Source organism: Chrysemys picta, chromosome 6 (genome assembly GCF_011386835.1).
Source record: "Chrysemys picta bellii isolate R12L10 chromosome 6, ASM1138683v2, whole genome shotgun sequence".
Taxonomy (NCBI): domain Eukaryota; kingdom Metazoa; phylum Chordata; order Testudines; family Emydidae; genus Chrysemys; species Chrysemys picta.
The window spans coordinates 105,041,150-105,066,298 of record NC_088796.1 but is presented as its reverse complement, the minus strand read 5'-3'; the positions used below and the strand labels follow the sequence as shown (position 1 = coordinate 105,066,298).

At 39.5% G+C, this 25,149-nt stretch overlaps 1 protein-coding gene across 8 annotated transcripts in view; it reads left to right on the top strand.

Annotated features, from left to right (window-relative positions):
• The window catches only part of CCDC171 (coiled-coil domain containing 171), a 219,787-nt gene extending 203,233 nt beyond the window's left edge, over positions 1–16,554 (top strand). For 7 of the 8 annotated variants that reach the window (XM_065549498.1, XM_065549497.1, XM_065549496.1 and 4 more), the window contains one exon: positions 11,370–16,554. In XM_065549498.1, the coding sequence (XP_065405570.1) occupies positions 11,370–11,579 (210 nt within the window). In that variant the 3' untranslated portion in view covers positions 11,580–16,554. The remainder of the gene's footprint in view (positions 1–11,369) is intronic. The other variant, XR_010588656.1, reaches the window with a different exon arrangement.
• Positions 16,555–25,149: the final 8,595 nt, after the last annotated feature.

Sequence of the window (25,149 nt, the reverse complement as noted above, 5' to 3'; positions counted from 1 at the left end):
CTCCCTAATCCAACATGATCAATGCAATGCAACAACAAACAGTCCTCTCTCTAAGTCATGAAGACATGCTGCCTACAACAATAGTTAACTTGGAGAACTACAGTATAATGGTTTTGTTCCTTCCTGTCCTCAAAAGTGTCTTTAGCAAAACAATATGGTTCTAAACTAAAAATCATAGCTAAAATTAGCTCAGATGAGCTGAGTTACAGAGCTGTAGCTTAAAGCTAATGAAGTTGTCCTTCCTGTACCTGCATCCATGTGTGTGTGCTCCCTACAGTGGACTAGAATTGGTCTATTCTTTAAGCTTGTGCAGATAGATTCATTGTCCAGGATTATAAAATCTCTGTGGCCCAGATTCTCTTGGTTTCTCACAGCCCAACCCCCACCAGCAGTCTGTCATTGGATCCCAAAGACACTGGGATCTATCAATTTAGTATTTCCCTTTCTTTTTCAGGGTTAAGGAGAACACTGTTATGGGGTTCCTAGGGTGCAACCTGGATTATGGGACCACTGAGCCCTCCAAACCCACCAACCTGGGTAGTCCCTCACACTGTAATGCTAATGTCAAGCTACAAGCCTCCGACAGGCACTGCATTTACGCAGCTATCCACAGGCAGGGACACACCCAACTGGATTACATAGTTACATGAATGATCTCCCAGCCACTCATGAACCATCAACAGAGATGTGCCAGCCAATTCCCCACAGCTCCTAGCCTTGCACCCCAGAACTTTCCTGTCTTGCACTGCTCAAGGCTCCCTTGGGCATTGAAAGTTCATGAAGTAGTTAGCCACTCCCTCAGTGTGGAATGGACAAGCACCTGCCTTTGTAATCTGAGCTGAGATTTCTCAAGCACTTCAACCAAAACACACTGTTTTAGGTAAAATATAAAACAGATTTATTAACTACAGAAAGAGAGATTTTAAGTGATTGTAAGTAGCAGGCTTGGAGATCAGAGTTAGTTACTTAAGAAACAAAAATAAATACGCAGTCTAAATCCTAACTTAAACAGACTAAACAAGATTTGAATCAAGCAGCGTCTCCCCTAACATATGGTACAAGCAGCTTACAGTTCCTCAATACACAGACTGGACCTCCTTCTAGCCTGGGACCAAACTCCCAACTCCAAAGTCTCTGTCTTTCAGCGGGTCTACCGGGTGTTGAAATGGGAGGCGGGGGAGAGGTCAAGTGATGATGTCACCGTATCTCTTTTTATACCTTCTTCCAGCTTCTAGAAAGATCCTTGCTGTGATGTGGGTTGATCGCCTCCATGGTGTATGTGCCTTCTCTGAGAAGCCTCTGAGATAGTGGATTCTTTTTTTCATGGGTCGTCAATGCCCATCTGGCCAGTGATGAGTGCTCCGTTGTCCTTAGTGAAAGTCTGGCTGTGGGCGTTGCCCAGCCTCACAACATATTTCAGTAGCACATATAGCAATACGTCATAACTTCACATACAATGATAGTACATACAATCCAACAGGATATTAATGTTCAACAGATAAAGACTTTTAAAATGGTACCTCACAAGATATACTTTGTACAAAACATATCATAATTATATGACAGTGGTGAATATGTGAGTACCGGGGTGTTACTTTGAGGTACAGAGTGTTATAAATGCTAATGTGTATTTTCACAACCAAGTAGAGGGAAAAGCCCTCTTTGCTCATCCAAAGGAAAAGAGTTTTTAGAAAGGCTCTATCTATATCCTGCATTGAAGACACCCGGGACTCCCTAGAACAGTGGTCCCCAACCTTTTTCGTCTGGTGGGAGCCAGACGACGAGCCACTGAGGACCGTGGCAGCGGACGAGCGTCCACCGAAATGCCGCCAACAAGCAGCAATGTCAATAGGCGTCGCCACCGAAATGCCGCCGAGAAGCAGCATCCAGAGGTGTTGCCACTGAAAATCAGCGGCGAAGCCTCTGAATGACGCTGCTTCTTCGCGGATGCTCGTCCACCGGCCAGTACACGGGCGCACTTAGATGCCCCGGCGGCCGCCATGGCGTCCGTGGGCACCGCGTTGGGGACCCCTGCTCTAGAATTTCACTGCAATTCTGAATAATATTATTTCATTACCTGAAACTTTTAGGGAAATGTTTGTTACATTTTCTTTCTTGAAAAGTAGCCATATTAGCAGCAAATAGCTCTGCCAGAATTATGCAAGTACAGAGCTTTTACAGCTTACTCTTACCTTTACCATCTTTCATAAAGATGAGATGGTTCTGTGTCCTTGCCATAAATTTCAGTTTAAAGTGGTGTCCAGTTTCTACCTCAATCAGTACATTTCCCTTTGGTTTTCTTCCCTCATCCTCATGACTCCCCTAGAAGCTGCAGCACTGCACAAGAAGGATGTCTAGTGCTCACTGCTTCCATCAGTAAAGAACAGACACTTTGTGAAAAATCTCTTGTCTTTTCATTGCTTATAGAGGGAAAAAATCAAACTGAGGAGTCCATTTCCATTCAGCACCTGCCCAAATGGACTGTGGAATGTATCCAAACTTGCTATAGTGAGGCATATGCTCAGGTGTTGGAAGGGCTCTTACCTTTCTCGAGTTGCTATAACCTGTAGGGCAGCTACACAGAATTCACTGCAGACATTCTCTTAGCTCCGTTGTCCAGATTCCCAGGCTAGTGTTCAGATGCTCTCTCTGGGAGGCTGTTCTACAGTCCTGTTTAAACTTACTGCTCCCCCATCTGTCCTGGAAAGTGTGTTATAATTAGAGAATCTTCAGAAATGAAGGGTTGGTAGAGATAATTTAACAAAAGGCCACTTAGTTTTCTCTGTCAGTAGCTGGAATTTACAGAACAAATTGCCTACACAGAGCCATACCTCTCCCTCCCCCCCTTCCCTAATTTTTGGAATCACTAAAATATTAGATAGACAGACAGGAACTGAGAGAATTAATTTAATAGATTCCAAGGACAGAAGGGACCGTAATGATTATCTAGTCTGACATGCTGTATAACACAGGCCATAGAACTTCCCCAAAATAATTCCTAGAGCAGATCTTTTAGAAAAACATCCACTCTTGATTTAAAAATTGCCAGTGATGGGAAAATCTACCACAACCCTTGGTAAATTGTTCCAATGAATAATTACCTTCACTGTTATTTCCGGTCTAAATTTGTCTAGCTTCAACATTCAGACACTGGGTTGTGTTATACCCTTCTCAGCTAAATTGAAGGGCCCATTATCAAATTGTTTGCTATGTGTGTACTGTGATAAGTCGCCCTTAACCATCTCTTTGTTAAGCTAATTAGATTGAGCTCCTTGAGTCTATCACTATAAAACACGTTTTCTAATCCTTTAATCATTCATATGGCTCTTCTCTGAACCCTCTCCATTGTATCAATGTCCTTCTTGAATTGTGGACACCAGAACTGGACACAGTATTCCAACAGTGGTCATTCCAATGCAAAATATAGAGGTAAAACAACCTCCTGGATTCATGAGGCCCTTCATATCCTCAGTCTCAACACCTATCAGCATACTTAATGTCCCATCCTATCAAACTGCTTTCAACAGATATAGGGTCTGCATTGTATGGCTCATGATTTGAAAAGTGTGTCTCTATAGAGGCAATCAATGGTGCTGAGCACCCACATGTACTGATTGCAAATAGAAGTTGAAAGGGCTCAGGACATTGCCAGGTTAACCTGGCACTAACTAACATTTAGTGAAAACCACTAGTGAAAAGTGGTAAGTAACCTGGATTTTTCTGAATTCATCCGTTTGCAAAAGAATGATAAGTGAGTCCCAGATATATTCTCAGATTCCATTGTCCAGAAAACAGGTGGAGAGTGGACACTTAAAATCTTAAGAAAAAGATTTACAATTTGTTTGTTTTCTTGGATATATAGATTTATGGATACTAAATGTTTTACTTATAAGTACTACATACTTAACCAAAATATATAGAAATGTTGATTTTCTAAATGCCTAAAGATTTTTATAATGCAAGAAAACTGAATCATAGACACTTTAATTTGTTCCTAGTCCTGTCTCCTCTACATCGTAAAATGTTAGTTAGAAATAATGTCTTTTACCTAATTTTTCATCCTGTATCCATCTTGCTAATACAGTATATCTTTCTTAATTAGAAAGTGATCAAAACATTTTACTGAAGTTCTGTAATTTTTTAACCAAAAGGCTTCTGGTAACTGGGTCCAAGGATCGGCTTTAAAATTAGACTTTTGTAAAAGAGAGTTTAATGCACCACTGCCATATCTCAGCTTCCCTTGTCCAGTTTAGTAAATAGGATGACTAAATCGTAGTCGCACCAGTTCAGAGCAAACAGGCAAGAAGGAGGATAGTTAAACATCTTGCTGTGCGTGAGCAGTTAGAGGGCAGGCAGACACCATGCACCTTGACCACCTATTATGAAGCTTTTTGCTGCAATGTCAAGTGAAAGCGAGTTAATTGGGTGAAGCTGTAGAGCATGTTAGGGGCATGGTAAAGGGTTGCTATCTGACAGTTGAATGTCAGCAAAAGCTAGTCAAGTGTGGCTGAGAGACAGAGACCTGTCACAAAGTTCATATGGACTAGAGCACAGTTAGGGAGCTGAAATGTGGTTCAGTCTCACTTTCTCCCTCATTGCATTCAAGCACCTTAAGATTTCACACTGTATGTGTCAACCCTTGTTCTCTAAGCTGTTTTCTCCTAACCCTTCTGCATTCAAATGATTGAACAAAAGATGCTAATGTTTGGCAAAGTGAATGTAAATATACTTTTTTCCTCCTTTTCCACTGGAGCGTCAATGTACATCCAACTCGGAAAGAAACTGTGAAGGTTACAGCAAACAATTAGACTGCTTGGTAGTTCAGCTGATAGCTGAATACATTTCTCAAGAAGAGTACGAGACTTGACAATTAAAGCTGTTGAATAGGCAATGCTTTTTCGCCAGCACAGAGAAAAACAGGTTCAGTGGCAAGGACTACTATAGGGGCTCTTTGAGACTGAGTGTATTGCTGAGGTTACACATATTCAGTCTCCTCTCACATGCCCACTGACTTGAGGTAAAGTGCTGTGGAGGCAGCTATTGGAACTACAGATACAAGGAAGATAAACAGTGAAAAGTTGTAGGGAAAACTCTCCTATTGGGGAGGGCTTGCCTGGAACTGAGGGAAGCAATCAATTACACAATTACACATAGTAACAATATTATATACCGAAAAAATGTTCAGAGAAACAGCAAAACAGTTTAATAAGAGTACCGGGTGCCCCTAAGATTGTAAGTTTCAATACAGAACACAAAATAAATCAATAACAATTCAGGTTTGCTAGTCAGATAAAAAATAAAAAGTGCATTTACTCTTGAGAAGGTACAGGGACACTGATAAATAAATAGCATAAGTGAAAAGTTGCTTTCTGTGATGAGAACGTATTCCATTAGTAAAGAATTAGAAATTTGGGTTTAAATCAATGCATGCTGAGTATTACACTATAAAACTAGCACCTTATGTGATTAGCCTGAGGTTTCAATATCATTATAGAGCAGTGTAAAACAATGCAGTTTGAAAACTGGGATCTATTAGGACAACATGTGTACAGTGCTATGGCTCAGAAAGAATCTTGAAAGACAGTATAGATTGTGGATTTTAGCTAAGCTATTTAGAAATTATTGAAATTAACAATGCAAAAGACCTAGACCATCTCCCTGCCTACAAGATATAGTTCACACATTGTGCTTATTGGATATTAAACTGATAATCATGGTTCTAGTCCTACAGAAGTACAAAAGTCTTGTAGATTGGCATAGGTATTCCTTAGTTTGTAAATATATTTCAGAAAAAAATTCTATTCAAGAGCTTTATAGGAAAATGTATGAAATATATTGTCTATTATAATATTAAATCTTATTTTTGATTATTTTTTTAAGCAGAGCCTATAGTTGGTGATTCCACTCAGCATATAAATTGCTAGAGCATGCTGGGGGTAGGATAATAATTATTGTTTCCAGATAATTACCTAATCATTTGGTTACATAAAAACTTCTGTAAGCGTAAAAGGAAATTGTCCAGTAATGGAAAAGCTATTTAGAAACTATTGGCTAGCAGTTCCAAAAGAAGAAAGCGTGATGTGTACCTTTCTAATATGTAGTGAGTTGGCAGTCTACTGAATTGTTGTCTCTGACAACTTGTTCGTTGGATCCAGGAAGAAGTGCTGACAATGAAGATTTATACTGCATGTTACTATGTTACTACGTTGTTTGTTACAGAACACCAATTTGAGTCCTACTGCATCAGCATATAAAGTTGTGAAACCATGACATGGGAAAGAAACAGTTATTGTTGGCTACTGTACTTTCTTGCTCTGGAAAAGTTTGCTAATGCTCATTACGTTACAGTGGCACCCAGTAGCAGTGCTTTCCCATTTTAAGCACCAGATTTTAGACTTTTCATCATTCTTAAGTTTTATTTATTTCATCCAGAGTGAACATGGCTCCTTCAAGCTATTTCTAACAGTAAAGAGACTCATAGCAGAGTCCTGGAAGCCTAAAATGATTTCCATCATGTAGCAAATAGGCAACTCCATGCTGAAAACAGCTGTGTTTGAAAGTAGTTTTGCGTGATCTAAAACCTTGGAACCCTTTAGCGGGGCCAAATTCTGCCTCACAACAGAAATGCTCCCAAAAGGATTCACAAATAGGGACTGTCCACATAAAACTTTTTTTTTTCCTTCTCTCTTCCTATAAAAATTCCTATTGTTGGTAGGAGCAATGGCATAAATGCTGGTAAGACCTGCCTATCCAGTATTTTAACCACCATGTCACCTTTCTCAGAGATTTTATTAACACTGTAGTTAAAATGCCAGTGAAAGCCACTATACTACCATAGTACTCCTGCTGTTTTTACCACTGATCGAGCTGTTCATGATGGTAGCAAAAATGGGAAAGCTTGAAGGGAAAATGTCCAGTGTAGATAAAGCCAGACTGTGTGCTGCTAAAGTAGTGCTATTGTGTCTCATCCCCCCACCATAGTCTACCCAGTAATGGCCTGTCCCCCACTCTAGATTATGTCTCTGCATGGCGGTAGAATAAATCTAGTTGCCAAGTCAGGCGTAAACTGTGCACAAATATGTAGACTATGTCCTATGACTCCTAGACCCTGCCCTGTAGCACCCTGCTTTTCCTCCTGGTGGTTGCAGCCTCTCCACAGATATTTGGAGAAGCTGGAATCAGCGCAAGAAGTTTCTGCCCAGAGCTACCCCACTAGCTTTGACTGTTTCTGGCAGACACCTTTGTATACCAGGCATCCCATAATTTGCACCTTAATCTCTTTCCATGCAGATGTGACTCTATGACTGAGCAAGTTCCATAAAATCTACCTTGTGATTTAATGTTGGGCATATCAATTACAACTCCATCACTCACCTAGCACAGACAGGACACCAGACCTTAACTAATTCTTATATTGTTATATGTAATTATAACTTTGGTATCACTCTTCCCCCACATCTCACCCCTAACTCTAACTCTAATCTTCTTTCTTTCTGCATGCCTTGGTGTCATTTGCTATCATTCCAGTGTTAAAGATAAATATTTTGAGGACTTATCTTCTGAGTGGTCGATGATATAATGATGTATTATGCACTTGCCTTGGACTTTATAATTACCTGCACTGGTGGTTGTGCATGCTGAGCTGTTGAAAATTTATTAACATGAAATAAAAACATTGTGCCTTATTTTTAGAGGTGCTGGGTAGTCACATCTCCCATCAAACTCAGTCACAGCTGTGGATGCGCAGGACCTTTGAAAATCAGGCCTGTTACTTGTGATTCAGCAGTCCTAAATCATGGAGAATCGGGCAAATGGGATTTTTAATGGTGTTTTAGTGTTCCTATTTTTATTTAATCTCATTACTGGATTGTAATTATTGCATTGTTAAAGAGGAAATTTCTACAGCAGTTTTGGACACTGAAAATTAATGATACAAAATCAAATATTAGAAGGAAGTATTGGTGTAACACATTGCGGAAGAATGGAAAGAAATGAAAAAGTACAGGGTGGTATAAAAGCAATGCATAATGATGGGGATTGTGGTACAGTAAGATTATCCTTGCATAGACTTTGAAGGTTGAAACCATCCTGACTGATTTGTGAGCTCACTCTAGTTATAGATTTTACTGTTACAATTAAAGATAAACAATATATTGTACAACATGCTTCACTATAATAGTAGGTATTCGTTAGTTATCCATCTGTACCACCAACACATACACATGCTCCACCAATCCCAAATATGTGTGTATTATTCCACAAGTATTTAAATATTAAAACCTGATGCCATTGCATATGCTGACATCACTAAATAATTTCATACATGAGGATGTCACACGTGACAGTATTATCATGTTCCCACACAATGTCATATGTAGTAATATCAATTTTGTAAAAATTATTTTAAACATTGGGAAAATCATCTAATTTTTCTTGGGGCAATCTCTAAAATAGGACCAAAGCCTAATCACAGAGGAGTTATGAAAGATAATCAACTTAATGTCATTGTTTTAAAAGCCTTTTTGCTGGTGTATGACTAAAATATGGTTTTGATTTAAGTATCATTTACAATGTAATTATTTTATAATATGGACTGATTTCATATTTTCTTGTTTGGAAGAACATATTTTTAAAAGTTAGGCTTTCAAACTTTGAAAAATGGCCCAGGGACATGCCTAATTACTATGTTTCAAAAGCATTTTGAATTAATATTTTTCTTAGGCACATTGTGTCCTAAATATATATTTATCTGATCGTGTGTGACATTTTAGATGGAATCATTTACAATTGATTGAGTAAATAAAAGTGCTATGCTAAAGATTTACCTGAACAGACCCCTTATTTCAGGTAAGTAATTCCCTTTCTAAAAATTACCTACACACATATTTGCATGATAGATTATCATCATAGCTCCTTCCCAGCCATTTCAGTTTGTCATCTTAATAATACACAATTTTAAAAAGTGCCTAAATACATATAGACTGCAATGGTTTCAAAAGAGGTGTGTTGGGGAAATAACTAGCTTTAAATTTCATGCATTTGTACGCAGTGGTATTTCATAATGGTTTTAATTTATGTCAGTTTATTTTTTTACAGTTCTGTGAAATGCTACTTTCTTATTTGTTGTAAATTTATATAATAATATAGATCTAAACCAGTTCAATAGTAGTGAAGATTTTTTTACATCAGTCAAGCTACTATAAAATTTTATTTCCATCATATTCTGTGAATATAATTCTGCACTAGCTTTGTATGAAGTGTAACATAGGAACTGGATAACTAAAACAGACCTTCCTCTTCCCTTCCCCTCCCTCCCCCCCCCCCCCAACATTGAAGCTTTTACTGTAACATAGTCTATTGACTTGCTGCCAATCATTAAGTTTCATACATTTTTTGTGCATCTCTCAAAGGAAACCTGATTTCCCAACTCCTTACTTGAGATTTTGATCTTATATATAAAGTCTGGGGGAAAAAACAACGGTGAGAATGTGATAGTAGCAAGTGATTTTTAATCAATATGATAGTTCCATTAATTGAGACATGGAAAACAGTGCAAACTGATATGTTAAACAAGCCCTTCTTCAATATTGGTCACCCATTGGGCAACATGATTACAGTTTATTTTTCAGTGATTTCATTTCCTTAAACACAGAAAACAGTCTTTTCAAAATTATACAGTTTATTCATATTCTTTGTACTGGCAAAAACTCTTTATCAAAACAAATAACAGAATCTCTACAAACAGCATGGAAGAATTCTGCTTTGGATTTCATATAAATTTTATTTTCTATTTTGATTTATGTGTTAAGCTAATTAAAATAAACTTAAAATATAAAACTGCTAATTGGTATAATAGATTGAAATTAGACCTCCATAAAGGCATCAGATTGTTAGTTACAAATACAATAAAGTTTTATTATGGCCTCAGTCCTACAAAACCTGAGCAAAATGGGACTGAAATGCCAGGGGTGGTGCAGATCAATATTTGCTAGTGCTTTCGGTTAACTCACCTTCATAACCACAATAGTTTAGCAAAACATAAGCTACTACTTCATTTTAAATATCTCCTTGCATTTGAAGGAGATTTGAATCTGCTGCCATATTGGTTCTCCTTGAAGGTCTAGCATATACCTTGCTGATTTCAGTCAGCCATAAGATAGCTTGTAGAGTATCAGGAAATCAAAAGAATCAACATCAAAGAAAATTGTTGAACTAGGTGTTAGATGCAACCATTGATTTTTCTTCAACAGTAGTAACGGGGGAGTAGGAGGGGGGAAGGGAACTCTCTCTCTCTCTCTCTCTCTCTCTCTCTCTCTCTCGTATATCATAAAAATAAATCTCAGGACCAAAAAAATTTGTGCATCAGATTTTGAAAGCTTATGGATCATGGAAGTATAGTAACATTAACCATTAGAACTCTGGCATTTTTTCAAAATGCGATTCATGGATATTTAGGAGAACACAAACACCTTTTTCTAAAAGAAAAAAGTTAAGAAAACTCAGTAGCATATTGCACTTTTGTCCTTTAATGGGCTATTTTAACCACTGCGTATAATGCTGTGGACCATGCAATAGCTAATTTCAGTATGCTTTAAGTGTACCATACATGGAATCTTTGACTTGTAAAAATGGGAAGAGGGAAAACAACAAAAGTTGCTTTAAGGAAATATTTGGAATTCTACTGTTGTACACTACAGTTTATATAGATATGAATGAGCTCTAATGGTAACGTTACCTTATATCCATATTCCATAAACTGTCAAGATATGATGCACAATTATTTGATCCTGGGATTTTCTCAAGGCTAAATATTAACTGGTACTTACTATTGTAACAAATTGACTAAATGCCTAGATTTGTTCAAACATGGATCACATTTCCAAGTAAGGCACTTTGAGAGTGTGTTTTATGATGATTTTATGATCCAACAAATGTTAAAACAATAATAAGAAAAGTTTGATTAAGTTACAGTAAAACACAGTTAAAAATGAAAAAGCACAAATGGACAAAAATGAGGATTCTTCCCAATACAGTGACGGGGAGAGTAAGTTCTAATGTAAGAGTTCCAGCATTACAAATGGTAAATATGTACTGTACATATGCGAAATTCTTTAGACTGTGGAAGCTGATGTTTCCTAATGATCAGTACTAGTGCAAAGTGCTTCGCATGAAGCTCTTTGCTGCTGATTACCTAGGGTTGAAGTGCCTGGCAAAGTAATATGCATTTTTAATAAATTAATAAAACAAAAAAGAACTTGCACATAAATGGATGAAGGACAAATTGAAATTATTTCTACTGTATTTATTGATTTTATTGATTGAGCCACAATAAGTGTGTGTGGTTTTTGTTTTTTTAAACTTTATTCCAGGAATCACGAGACAGTTCAAACGTCCCCCTGGCTTCAAGATCAGCACTTCAGCCTGACCAGAGCTGTATCCCAGATTTTTTGCCGTTGCAAGCCGAGGCAGATACATCTTACAGTTTTATACACAATAGACCCCATTCTCAGTCTTCATCCTATTCCTCTGCCCTCAACATCTCAGCCAGCACCAAAAGAACAATACAAAATGGCTTTTAAGACTTTGTATGAATTTTATGAGGAAAAAACTATACATTTTAAATGATGCAATTAAAATGATATTTTATTGGACTATCTTACCTTTGAATTGTGATTTAACATGTATTTTTTGGCACTAATTTTTACATTTGTTTGAAAATGGTGAGTGTCTGTTCATACATCCATGTTTCTATACTTCTCCCTCCCGGTGTAGTGAAACAGTCCAGTTTTTAGTTTTATTTATCACATTGCTCATTTTTATGTAATATATTTTTAAATGTTAAAGAATGACACATTTTGGGTAATTTTCTTCAGACTTAAAAAAAATCAATAAGCCATTTTAGTCTCTATCTATCAAAGTTGTTTCATACTTGTCTATTTTAAATCAGGACTGCAATACTTTAATAGGATTGAGAGAGCTATTTGAAATGTATGCCAATGATTCCTGTCATTTCATGGCAGCCCTGCCATGGTTCACTGAGCCCCCTCTTCTCTCTTGTCAGCTCAACTGAAGACAAGCATTTAGTTGCAAACTTTAAGCAGGTTGTGCAAAACAGAAATGATGTGACTGCTTCTCCTCCTGCACAATAATGTCACTCCTGGTCAATGTGAGAAGGTCAGGTTGCTCCTACATGATACCACTTGCCCATTTGAACAAGTTAAGTTAACTGCTGAATCTGGTCCCTGCAGGCGTTGAAAACTCATCCTTTTATCAAGTCTGCATTTGATGAGAAAGTAGAACAATTGTGCAGGGAGGATTTCTGATGACATGTTTATGTACTTTATAAGGACAGTTCCCATACCAGTGTTACAGGTAATATATTTAGTTTAAGCTGAAATACTTTAAAGTAATGGCAGTTTTGACCTTCAAAATAGACTCCTTTTTTGTTGTTGTTGGTAGGACCCAAGAGTGACGCCCATCTTTGATGCTGACAGAATTTAAAGCAAAGCCATTGCCCTGCATTTTCTGCCTTGTAGCACACAAAAGTAAAATTGTATGTCAGGCCGAGATGTCGGGGAGCTGACAAGATGCCCCAGTGACATTTCAGCTGGAAAGAGCAAGTGTCTTGCAACCAAGTGGTCAAATATCAAATAATAGGTCAAGCAGGAAGGAGCTGAGTTCTAACCACAAAGAGGTTTCTGGTAACTTACTTGACAAGCTTTTGGGTGCTTTGTGGCTTGACAAAGTGATGTTCTGTTGGGTATCGCTAGACAGACTGTTCTTTATCGCCTTCAGAAGATCAGACATTGACATTGATTAAACTCTTTAACCCTTAAAGGTTACATTCTAGCATCTTGCATCATTGTGAGTGAAGAACAAAAGAAAATTTATAATATACCATTTGTTTTTGTATTAATCACTGAACCCCCTAGTGCTATTAGCGTTTGATGTGCTATGTAGTTTTTGACAAAGATTGAATGCAAAATCTATATATTAGATTGTTTCTCATTGTGGACCAGTGATACATTATAAAAATAACATTATGGAATTTGTCATTTCTTGTGCTATGTTAAAAGTAACATTTGATTCTAAGAATTCTGACTACTGAAATGTTCTTTATTATTTTGCTTGGAAGATATTTGCATACATAATACATACATTATAAGAAAAATCATGCAAATTCCCATTTTCCCTTCTACCAAGGATTCTACTATCAATATTAGGTTATAGAACTTTGAAACCAACTAGCAAGTTTTCAAGTATTTTTGATTTTCAGGTCCCTTATTTATATGTGCCTCTGCAGGCATTTTGGTGTAGATCCACACAAACATAATATTTGAGCTGTTTTTATTTTCAAAAGTACTGATACAAAAAGTAAAAATACTCTTTTCTTTATGATGTTTGGTTTAAATCGCTTAAGACAGACTTTTCTATTTACTTCCTAAGACTCAGCTTCCCTCCTTCCTAACAATGAGTATTCCTAGCAAAAGTATTGAAAATGCCATACATTTTTCTCACATACGTAATGTCAAAGGTCTTTTATGCTTGCATGTAGAGTATATGGACATAATACATTTCACTGAGCATTTGTTATATCTATTGTGTATGTGGTTTATATGTGTATACTTACTTTCAAAAATAGTACCATTTGAGAGGTGTCAGTCTGAGATATACTGTGCATACTCTTTGGTACACAAACTCATTAATGGCTCAATAATCAATAATCTGGATCATCAACAGTAAAATGCTGCTGCATTGCTCTTCAGGTTTATATAAAACTTTCATGGCCAAGTGAAAAATTCTAAAGGAGCAGAGAAGATCCTGCTTGGGCAGATCTCACCTAAGAGGGTTTCAGAAAGAGAAGTTGCCTCCATGGCATTCCCTTCTTCCCCTTTTTGGGAACACTCTGGAGCCCACTGTGTTGGGATTCCATGCATTAGGAGGCAGGGAAGGGGTGGGGGGGAAATTGCTCAAGCATGTCCGTCCATAGCCAATATCCTAGGTCTATCTCAAGCTGATTATAGGCAGAATATAGGACAGAAATGGCCCGGGATAGTGGTGCTCGTTTGCCACCACAACTTTAATCTAAAAGCTTCATTCCTACTATTTGATTCACTATTTACATGAAACTGCTAGGAGAGATTATGAGCCTGTGTGGTCTCAAATGCTAGCAATATGTAGATGACACCCCTCCCTGTTTGTTGTTCGCATCATATGCGAACACCAACACCGCCCATTTATCCTGACATCTGGGTGAGGAGGCTGAAGCAAGAATGAGGTTATGCTGGTAGGCACAGGGAAACATTTTAAAGTGCTTCTCATCACTGTTCATATTTCTTCCAGTTGAGGATGCTTGTTCCCAAATCATTGAAGTAGGATGTAGCATCGGAGTTTTTCTGTATTTCTCGCTGATGCTAGACTTCACATAACACTGGCTGCAAAAAAAAAAAACAAACAACAACAACCACCAGAGATTAAATAATTAAAACTCCATAAACCTTGGCTTGAAAGCAGGAGCTTTGGAAAAGGCTGCTACTTGTGCTACTGGTAGTCCATGTTGCTCAGGAGAGGTGCTGCCACATTTTGTACATCACCCTTGTAATATGCCACTTAACCTAGTTTTCTAAAGGGAGCCAGACGAGTAAGTATGAGATCTTGATTCTTACTTACAAAGCCCTCTGAGGTCTGGGGCCAAGATGTTCAAAAGGACTGCTTCATTCTTGGGACCTTAACTGCCCTCAATAGCTCTGTTCCATGAGAAGACTGGAACCTGTCTACCTGGAGCTGGCTCTTTCTCAGCAGCTGTTCTGGAACTTTGGAACTTACGCCCACAGGAACAAAGAATGACCCCAGACCTCCCCCGTTGCAGGTCTCAAATCCCAAGCTTGCTGCTTCGAACTTATTTTCACACAAAGCAACTGGACTCTGATTACAATTACATACGGACAAAGTAATAAATTATATCATTTACACCCCCACAATGGAAAGGAATGTTTAAAGTGTTAATGTACATTATGTATGTGTATTCTCTGGCAAGGTGCTCAGGTAGCATGATGATGGGTATGGTATAAGAACCTGATCAGAAATATCTTCTCCACTCTAACCGCTCACGTTTTGCAAAGGATCCATGTGACTGCTAATAGCAGCATAGCTTCTGCAGCAGCCATGTGCCTATGGGGAGGAGCAGCACAGATGGGCATTTCCCTACCCAACATATCCCCAGGATCCATTTGCTCCCAACCCATAAAGAAGCAATTTGATGGACACTCAGCAAGGCTCATCTCACAGAATTTCACAGTCCATGCAATTGTTTGCAGGTATTTTCCTAGAAAGATACAATTTACCCCCAAGTGCTTCTATGCCATCTTTTTTCCTGGGTTTTTAGTTCCCCCCTTTATTTATTTATAAATTTACACTTGCAAGTTCAGCACAGGCTTTACTATTAGTCAAGATGATATATAAATAATGGGAATTCTCTCCAATGCTGGAAAAGACCTTGGAGCTCCAAGTCAGATCCTTAAATAGTGAACTTGAGGTCACTCTCTTGTCTCAAGGGCTCTCAACTCTAAACTTTGTGAAAGCCCTGCCTGAGTAAATTGAAATACATTGTCATATGCAACCTCTTCATGAATTAGGTCAGTTTGTGCAGTTGATCACTTATATCAGCAGTTGATCATATTGCTATCCTATAGTTTACATTCTGTCAGTGTTTTCCATATGAACCTTTATGTTCAGTGGTTTAACTTAGTACACAGAAAATTATTTTATCTGACTTTTAAAGTATGAAGTTGCTTCATAGTTGTCAGTTATTTAGTTGTAAACAAGCCAGGCGTACTAGACTTTTTGCACTTTATGAGCACAGTTACTTCTGAATGTTGAAGCCTTTGTGCGATATTTCCATATAAAACTGAAGTTTTATTTACAAGAATCTGTCTCATACCATTTTAATACCCTAACCCTGCAACAGGATCTGCACAAGGGAATCCTTGTCACTGAATGGAGTCCTGTGGAACTCAGTGCACTTTGCCATGGATTCCAGGGTCCTACATGGATCTGCTTGCAATATCCAGAACCATGGGGAATATGGTTCAAGGAATAGTCTGTTTTATACAGTTTTATCTACTGTAGTCAAAGATCCCAATTTTTTAAAAAAAAGTTTTATTACTTTAGTCTTTAAACCAGTTCTTTATTGGTAGTTCACTGTGACGTTTCTGAAGTTCATTAGGCTACCATTTTTTATTTCAAGTGCCGTATGACATAAAATGGCACAAGAAAATAAAAAGACTATGCAGACATTTCTTGAGAATTAGGTATCTCTCAAGAAGATGATTCTAACAGAGCTGGGTCTGGATAAAGGAGACAATTTTCATGTTCCCACTGTTTATTCACTGCTTGTATTTTTCCCCCTTCCCCTTGCTTTTATATAACTCCATGGAATAGGTGTTAAATTGGCATTTTCTGTATTACATCATCAGCATTTGTGTAGCTCTGTTATGTCTGTGATCCAGGGTTGGTTTGTTTGAAGTCCAATAAAAATCATGAATCAAGAAATAACATACTTCAGATGTCGTGTTTTTATATCATTTCTTAAACAATATTCAGCCATTTCAAATTTTTTTACCAATACATGGTAAAACCGTGATACCATGATTATCACAGCTGCAAATTAACAATAAGCAGTACCAGAGGAAGCCTGATCCTGCAAACCCTTATGTAATGGGGTCAGCACCCACCTCTCATGGGCACCCCCTTTTCTCTGGCTGACATACCTGCAATCAGTCTTTTCACGGGGTGACACCCACCACTCATGGGCAGCCCCCGGTGGTTGGTTGGTTGTGAGCCTGCTTTTGCTTTTAGTTCTTATATCGGGGGTGACACCCGCCTCTCGCAAGCACTCCCCCTCCAATCCCCCCAGCTGATAGTTCTCTTGGTGAATCTCCAGCATCTCAGCCCTCTGGCCAAGCCGCATACACTGTCCCCTTTTCCAGGGTATACAGTCCCGAGTTCTTATCACGGCCTTGGTGTGGGGCCATAGTTCTTAGGCTTCTTCCAGAGGCACTGCCTTCTTCAACCACCCAGCCGGGGCCTGTCTTGGTACCCGCAGCTGGTGGTGGTTCAGCAGCCCTTCCTGGGCTCAGTCTTCAACCAGACCAGCAGGGCCCATCTCGGTACCCTCACTGGCCTGCACAGGTTCAGTGCTCAGTCCCCTGGGCTCGACCTTCCCGCTCTCTGACCTTCCGCTGGTCCTGCTGTCCTTCCCGCCCGCCAGGCACCCAGTCTTCAGCAGCCTTCCCTGGGCTTCAGTCCTGTCCACAGTGAGCTGCCCACAGTATTGCTGTCCATCAGTCCATCCTCAAACTCCACACTGCAACTGAACTCCGCTCTTCTGCAGTCACTCTAGGCTGCCTGGAGGACTTCTCGCTGCTCTTTTCTGGGACAAAGTGATGAAGGGCCATAGGACAGGGTGATGAAGAGGGCCTCTGGCAGGGCCGGCTCCAGGGTTTTGGCCGCCCCAAGCAGCCAAAAAAAAAAAAAAAAGCCGCGATCGTGATCTGCGGCGGCAATTCGGCAGGAGGTCCTTCGCTCCGAGCGGGCGTGAGGGACCGTCCGCCAAATTGCCGCCGAATAGCTGTACATGCCGCCCCTCCCCGAAGTGGCCGCCCCAAGCACCTTCTTGCCAAGCTGGTGCCTGGAGCCAGCCCTGGCCTCTGGACCTAGTCCACCCTGCCACACCTTACTAACATGAGTAGTGTATGTTGATGCAAATGAAGACTTGCAGGAAAAGGCACATGGATTGCATACTTTTAAAAACACATGCCTTTGGATCAAAGAAACAAGTGTGGGGAGGCATATTCATCTGAATCCAGCCAAGTGCGCATCCTGGCTAGTCACATGCTTAAAGTTAAGCAAATGCTTTCCTGGATTGAAAAAGTTCAGCACTTAGCAGGACTCAGCCCATTATGATTAATGCACAAAGTTCTATAAAATTGTAGGATTCTGTTGGCACAAATTGAGGGCCAATGCACTACCTGATTCCATAACATGCCAATGGCATATTTTATTTTTTATTTAACAAAGATCCAGCTATAACCACCAATCTTACATTCTTGTAATAGTTACAAATCTGAAAACTCCAAAGCAAAGAAATTCAGAGTTAAGTTTGAAACTCTGTTCTTCTTACCTCTTACAGGCATGTGGAGGTCCACAATGGTAGAGCGACCTCATAAACATTATTATATTTTATGTTTTGCAACATGTGAGCAACACTAGGTGAATCTTGCTTTTAGTCTTCACTCTGAACTGATGTGCTGATGTGGGCTTAAGTCAAATGCTTTGAGGTATACATTTTTAAAACTGACTTTAATGAGTGTCGTGCAGCTAAAATCTTGCAGTTGTTTTAAAATGTCAGGGGTTAATGTTATTTGAATGCAGTATTTGGTGGTTTAATTGAGTCATGCTTCATTGTCTTTTACTGCACATTAATGCGAATGAAACAATGATTGTTGACAGAGAGTCCTCTTCGGTGAAGCATCCACTGACACATTGTGCTTCTATAGAACAATACTGCAGGAAAGCAAATGGTCTTACACTGCTTGAAGAAGAGTCTGAGACAGTCTAAGTGATAACTAGTTTCACTATATTTTGTGAGGAGCTATGGAGTAGGCTGTGCTTTCAACATAGCTCTTGACTCCGTGTTTTCAGTCTGCCTTTTGAGCTAGTGATGGAGTTCACAGGATAATGTTGGTGGGTTTTTATATACGTACATTAACCCAGAGACTTAGTGAGGAGTGTGGTTGATACATTAATAAATAAACTTTGAAAAATGAAAAGCAAACTTAGAATTCAGGTTGGATATAGGAGCGCGTTTTTGTAGCTTTTGTAAATTTGCCTTAGGTCATGCCTGTGGCCTTTCATCTTGCTTTTTTAATGGAGACACAGAATAATTTGTCTTCTTTTCACTGTCATCTTCCAATGCATAACTTATTTTCATCTACCATAACACCCTCACATGAGATGGCAATGGAAGCTACTAAGGCTACGAAAGAACTGAGAACACCACAATTTGGACACTTACTGAAAAATAATTAGGAATTTTGCGTATAATTTTCAAAATGTTAGGAGCCTGAATCCCATTTTTAAAATGATTTAGGCATTTGCAGGCCTAAGTCACCTTGGCTTTCAATGTGACAGGTTCCTTAGTGCCTAGGTCACTTTTTAAAAATGGGACAGGCTCCTAAGTCACTTTGGTGCTTTTGAAAATGTTATACTGGATTGGCAGAGGCTTGGCAGTCACCTGACGTGTGTTGACTGGTTGCTCAGTTGTGGCTTTGCCACAAATCCTGACCAAGAGTAAGTGCATAGTTGTGTTGCCCTGAGGAGCACAGGGTCACATCAGGGACAAGATCTCTGATCTGGTCTCCTGGCCCACGTTTGCTCTAGGGTGGAAGTACACCTCTACCCCGCTATAACGCGACCCGATATAACATGGGTTCGCATATAGCGTGGTAGCAGCGGGGCTTGCCGATGACTTAGAGGGCCTGGGGCTCCGGCTGCTGCGGGGAGCCCCGGGCCCTTTAAATCATCACTGGAGCCCTGCCGCCCCTACCCCAGGGCTGCGGCAGCAGGGCTCCACCAGTGATTTAAAGGGCCTGGGGCTCCCCATGGCTGGAGTCCCGGGCTCTTTAAATCACCCTGGAGCCCTGCCAGCCCTACCCCAATATAATGGCGTTTCACCTATAACGCGGTAGGGATTTTTGGCTCCCCATGACCGCGTTATATCAGGGTAGAGGTTTAATCTATGCCAGCCCGGTACTTGGTGCAGCTTTCTTCCTCTCCATGCTACCTCAGCTTTGCTGGTCGGCATATTGGGTGTGTATGTGAAGGGGGGAAACAAGGCTCCATCCACTTCCTGCCCACCTGAACAGGAGGAGGTGAGTGACCTCATTGAGGCTGCTCACCCCATTAAATATAGACTGGTGATGCAAGCAGGCCTATGCAGGAGGGCTGAGTGCACATAAAGTGGCTCACAGATGAGCTCTCTATGAACATCCAGACCTAATGAGGGAGTCAAGAACGGTCTAGCAATTAGAACTGGGGAAACTTGGGGTCTTTTCCTGGTTCAGTTACTATCGCACTGGGAGACCTCGGGCAAGTCACTTAGGCTGAAATTTTCAAATGTGGGTGTCTTAAGTTAGCTTAATAAGTGACCTGATTTTTCAGAAACGTTGGCCTCCCAGAACTTCCAAGGGACCAATGGGAGTTGAAGGTGCTCAGCAGCTCTGAAAATCCAGCTGCCTGTGGATTTAGGTACCAAAGTTTGAAACTTTGGTCTTAACCTCTCTGCCTCAGTAAACGGGGGATAAATAATCCTCACTCTTCCAAAGGCCCCTGAGATGCTTGAATGAAAGTTATTGTAAAAGTGCAAAGTGCTTTCATTTCGCATACTAATGTGACCGTGTGGAATGACACATAATGATGCTTATGTAAATTCTATGATGGTAAATTCTACAAGGCACATGCAAGCTGTTCTAAATGTTTGCTCTGGGTGGCTGAGGTACTGTGATTATGTTTTTAATTGGGTTAGCGCCTTTTAAACTGTAGATATCAAATGTGTTCTGCAGACTAATGCCTTTCTTTTGGAGAAGAGAAGAGCTCATTGCTGCTGAGATTTGGTCCCACTGAGAATAGTGTTGTCCAGTAGATAAGGTGCTGAATTCTAAGCTAACTGGGTTCCACTCCCATTTCTGCCACCGGCAGAATACCTTGCAAGGATGGCTACAAACGTGCCATGCAAACACCTGTTCTCACTTTCTGGTGACATTGTAAATAAGAAATGGGCAGCATGATCTCCTGTAAATGTAAACAAACTTGTTTGTCTTAGCGATTGGCTGAACAAGAAGTAGGACTGAGTGGACTTGTAGGCTCTAAGTTTTACATTGGTTTGTTTTTTAATGCAGTTATGTAACAAAAAAATCTACATTTGTAAATTGCACTGTCATGAAAGAAGATTGTACTACAGTACTTGCATGATGTGAATTGAAAAATACTATTTCTTTTGTTTATCATTTTTACAGTGCAAATATTTGTAACAAAAAATAAGACACTTTGATTTCAATAACAAGACAAGACAATATATATGAAAATGTAGAAAAACATCCAAAATATTTAATAAATTTCAATTGGTATTCTATTGTTTAACAGTGCAATTAAAAATGGGATTAATCATGATTAATTTTTTTGAGTTAATCGCGTGAGTTAACTGTGATTAATCGGCAGCCCTAGAAATAATGTATTCCTACCAAAAAAAAACCCCTCAAGAATGATATTCTCTAGTCTGCTCTCCTGCAAACTACTAAATGCAAAAAATCTAATCAAATGGGAATAATTTATCCAGTTTTCCAAAGCACTTTTTGAGATGCTTAGATGAAAAGTGTTATATGTCTGCAAAGATTAACATCATCATTATTATTATTATTATTGAATGCTCTGCAGTCAGTGAATGCATTCTGGTTTCATTGAAAATGCAAATTGTCTCTAGTGTGAAACATTCCCGTGCACAATGGTGACTACATCAAATGTCTTCATCAAGTATTTCTGGAGTATTTATGTCATTTGGGCTTGCACTTCTGCATCTGAATGATTGGATGATCAGAGCACTGGAAAAGGTAGGGAAATTGATAAACATCATTACTAGTAATGGGATGTTAGATCCGCTAGGATTCTAAACAAATTTCTTAAAACCTAAGGGAGAATGTCCTGACTGATCTGATTTTAGATCTGTTTGCTATAAATTAAGATCAAAAGCTTCTAGTTTTCTACATAAGTAAAAATTAATCACCAAGTGTGATGTTTGGAGATCATCCAGACCAGTAAGGGGTTTTGTCACCACCAGCCCTGTAACGTTGTGCAGTTTTGGTTCAGACCCCAGACACCAGTAGCCTATTCACAAGGTTATCACCCTGGCTTCCACAAGCCTAGTTACTCCTTGCAGGATGACATCAGCAGCCCTTCCAGTCCAGAGTATTCCCAAATCCATCCTTCTTGAGTTCTTAACTATCAGATACACATCCTTTCTCCCTCTGGTTTGTCACCCCGAAGGCAGGAAACCAGCCCCCACCTCCCACCCCTATCAGCTCACTTTGGCTCCTACACTCCATGTAGTTTGCACAACAGAGACCTGCTTGGGTTAAAAATAAACAAAAGGATTAGTAAATAGAAAAAACACATTTGTGGAAATAGATTCCAAGATGAAGTACACCTCTACCCCAATATAACGCGACCCGATATAACACTAATGCAGATATAACGCGGTAAAGCTGCACTCCAGGGGGGGCGGGGCTGCGCACTCCGGTGACTCAAAGCAAGTTCAATATAACGCGGTGTTATATATAATGCAGTAAGATTTTTTTGGCTCCCGAGGACAGCATTATATTGGGGTAGAGGTGTAGTAAAGGAAAGCAAACAGATACAAGTTACACAAAAAATAAACATAAAGACTCAACCTCAGGTGTTACACGTCTATATTAGATAAAATCCTTTATCTAATACAAGTTACCTATTGCCTTTGAACAGTTTCCCAACTTACCCCTAGCCATAGGAGGGACCCAGCGTTTCACAGACAGCCACCGCCAAGTAGCTGTCTCTCAGTTTCTGGATGCAAAACTTCAGACACAAGCCTGCTTTTAAAAGGCTTTTTTCTCTCCCCCTGCCCCCGCCTTAGTCCATATTGACTCATGTTTATTCAGAGTGTGGAAACCTTTTGATTGGAGAACTGGGATGTCTCAATGTCTTTCCATTAACTTTAATGGTCCACTATTATTTCTTCCTGCTGGACAGTGGGGTGTTACTTGGAGCTAGTTTCGTGTAGCTGTCTGGGGATGTGTCCCTCCCTGCTGTGTGATATAGTGGAAATTGCAGTACATGTTATGGGCCCAGTTTTCTATATACATAAATACATAGATTCACAACCACAGTCTGTATGCACAGCTCCAAATGACCATCCAGTTCAGAACATTACAATATTTCATAAAAGAACTTGTCAGTTTCATTTTTTTATAGTACCATAATACAGTGTGCAAACAATTGGTCCAACTATTCATATTTGGGATTTAAACCTTTTGTTCTCCCTTTGGGTGTGTGGACCGTGATATGTTAACTGATGCACTCTCCATTTATTTTGCAGTAGGAATTTGTGTGCATCTTTCTCCAACAGTCCCCTGTGGATGGAAGGTCCTGACCAGGCTGTGAAAGGATAAAGCTTCATGAGCCATGTAATGCCATTCTCTTCAAAAGGAAAATTAGGTCCCTTCCACTTGCAGAGACAGCTAGTTTTACAGTGGGCCGAGCAGAACCAGAAGATTCTTCCTATTTCAAAAAAGCTGTTTCTCTCTCACGTACACACACAGCATGACTTCCCAAAGGGTACGGATTAAACAGTTGGGGTTATTTGAAAAAGTGTCTGAAGTCCTCCTCCTAGCCAGAAAGAATTGCACTATAAAGATTTATAATTTGAAAGGGAGGAGTTTCTCCTTTTGGTGCTGGACAAAAAGACTTAGATTCTTTTAATAACTGAAATGGCTCCTTCCTATGTCTGAGTCTGTGAGAACCTCTCAAAAAGTTCACAGTAGTTACAGTTCACCACATGAACTAGTAGAATACAAACTTATTTCTTTGAGCAGCTGATACTTATCTTTCATGTTCATTAAAACATTTAGGCACTTGAAATCCAATTTAGAGATGGTGAATGTTATAGACATATCCTGGGCCTCTCTTTAGATCAACTCAGGAAAGCTAGTTGTAAATCTTGGTGCCACTAAGCTGAGATCAATGGAGAAACTCTGGTTTGACCGTGGTGTAACTGACACTAGAATTTGGGCCATTATCCTCAGGAAAGTGTTCACAGAAATGTCTGCCAAGTTTTCATGCTGCTTTCCTTATCCTCTGTTATCTGTTTAGTTCCCCACTTCTCGTTTTCTTCCTATCTACTCCATTCCTTTCTCTCCCTCTCCACATCTCTTTTCTTTTCACTCTCAGGCCTTTGCCTCCGCACCCTCTCCCTTCCCCCTGACTCTTCATTTTTTCTCCTCCCTCTTTTCCAGAATGAACACTACTTTAGTGAGAAGAGAGAAAGAGAGAAAATAGTTCCAATGTGCGAATCCTTCCACATTCTCCAAACTGATCATATCCCAGAGCAGAGGTTGAAATATCCTGTGAGGAGTGTGATCTTGCCAAAACATATCATAGACCTTATTCCCTAATGGTTCATGTTCTCACTGGCATATAATAAATCAAATCTAAGTAATCTTTTAATATATTTTTCCACCTGAGCTGCCTCATTTGAAATTTAAACTCTTAGCTGGGTTTCAGCTACAAGATCCAAGTTGCATTTGTTTGGCCAAATTTTGCTCTTAGTTACCTCACTGTAAACCCTTTTACTTCAGATAGCTGTCTGATAATGTTGTAATGGAATTTCAGATTGGATGAACTTTTGGTAACTTGTCTAAACTCACTTCTAAGCAAGTGGTCTATTTGTTGATATTGTGAAGTACCTAGCTGAAAAGATTTATGTTCTTCCTCAGAAGATATCATTACTCCTCCATTATTACACAAGTTAATAAAAAAAATAAAATAAAATATACAATTTGTATATGAACCAGAAATTGAAAAAATGGGTGTCTAGATTTAAATGAAAGTGGTAGAAAAATGGAAATAATAAATTCAGTTCATGGAGTTGACAGAGTATTGTATACAACAGAGGTTCTCAAACTTTTTTTTTTTTTTTCATGGACCACTTGAAAATTGCTGAGGGTCTCAGCGGACCACTTAATGATCTTTCCAAATGTTGTTTGTACTGTTAGCTAACTATTGTAAAGTGCTTTGGATAAAAGTGTTATATAAAAAAACTTTATAATTAAAGTTTTTTTGTTCTACAAATAAAAGCACACAGCTCATATTTTAATATCAGTAGTCTTACCTTTATAATGCGATGGATGTGCCCTCTCTCTCCCGCCGTGGCAGCCCCCAAGCTGGGGCTGGGAAAGGGCGGGAGGGTCTCTCCCTTTCTTCCCTGCCATGGCAACCCTCGAGCTGGGTCTGGGAAGGAGGGCCGTCTCTCCCCAGCAGCTGCAGCCCTGGAGCTGGGGAAATTCG